General features: G+C 27.7%; 1 protein-coding gene across 1 annotated transcript; it reads left to right on the plus strand.

The window, feature by feature from the left end:
- Positions 1–49: 49 nt before the first annotated feature.
- On the plus strand, positions 50–990 carry LOC112457060. The gene is made up of 3 exons (XM_025019931.1): positions 50–181; positions 363–453; positions 699–990. Exons 1-3 carry the CDS (start codon positions 135–137, stop codon positions 948–950), a joined length of 390 nt encoding a protein of 129 aa, XP_024875699.1. The 5' UTR covers positions 50–134; the 3' UTR covers positions 951–990.
- The last annotated feature ends 106 nt before the right edge of the window (positions 991–1096 follow it).

Genomic DNA, 1096 nt, shown 5'->3' on the forward strand with positions numbered 1-1096 from the left:
CCAAAGAGAGTTGTATGCGCAAGCATGAATTAAAAAAAAATTTTTTTTATTTGTGAATTTTTTCAGATGGTACTGTGCCCAATGTATGTGCCCAATGTACTGTATTAAAGTTTTTAATAAAAGAAATTGCAACGATGATTTTAGAAGATGAACCAAGTTTAAAAGCACAGGTTGATAAGAGGTAAATCGTAAAGAAATTTGCGGAAATAAAATAAAATAAATTTTCTATTAGTATATTATTAATATTTAATTACTAATAAAAAGTGACAAAAAATTGTTTTTTATAATAAATTATAATAAAGTAAGTATAGAACACGCTTTTTGCCGAATTTTGAATTATTGCAAGTATTTTTTTTTTTTAGAAACTTTATTCAAGATAATAATTTGAGCCCCACGATCATGCTTAATTCTAATATCGCTACATGTTCTCCTTCCACCTCGACTCCAGCAGAGGTAAAAAAATATATGATTTAATACAAACAGCACAAAAGTGTATATATTTATTAATTACTGTTAATAAAGTAGTATGTTATTTTTTGGTAAATTTACAAATTGATATGCGAATTATAGATGTATTTTCAAAACAGTTTTACAATTACACAGGCATATTGCTATAATTTCAATATTAAAGTAAATAATCTTTTATCTCTCATTTATTGTGATATTTCTAAAAGAAAGTTTTCGCATTTGTCGAAAAGGTGTTGGTCAAGCAGGAGAACGAGCTTGACAATATTTGTGAAGCGATGTATGTACATGATCATTGGGAAGCCGTTTTAGATACGGAACAAAAGAAAGAGCAAAATGCTCCGAGGCTTTCCCCATTTTTTTTGCGTAAAAGTGTAAACGCGGAACTAAGGAGTCATTTTGTTGTATATTTAATCCGACTTGGCGTGAGTATAACATGGCACAGTTACGGACTTTCTATACTTTCTATTAATATAATGATATAAAAACTTATTGAAAGCGATGTAAATTTCTATTTCATGCTCATAAACATACAAAAATTATCTTTATATTTATCAATAACAAAAACATGCAAAATATTTTTATTGATCAATCTCGATCTCTGTTCTACGATTACGATAATTCTTAGGTA

Source organism: Temnothorax curvispinosus, unplaced genomic scaffold, assembly GCF_003070985.1.
Source record: "Temnothorax curvispinosus isolate PA1 unplaced genomic scaffold, ASM307098v1 QBEX01007452.1, whole genome shotgun sequence".
Taxonomy (NCBI): Eukaryota; Metazoa; Arthropoda; class Insecta; order Hymenoptera; family Formicidae; genus Temnothorax; species Temnothorax curvispinosus.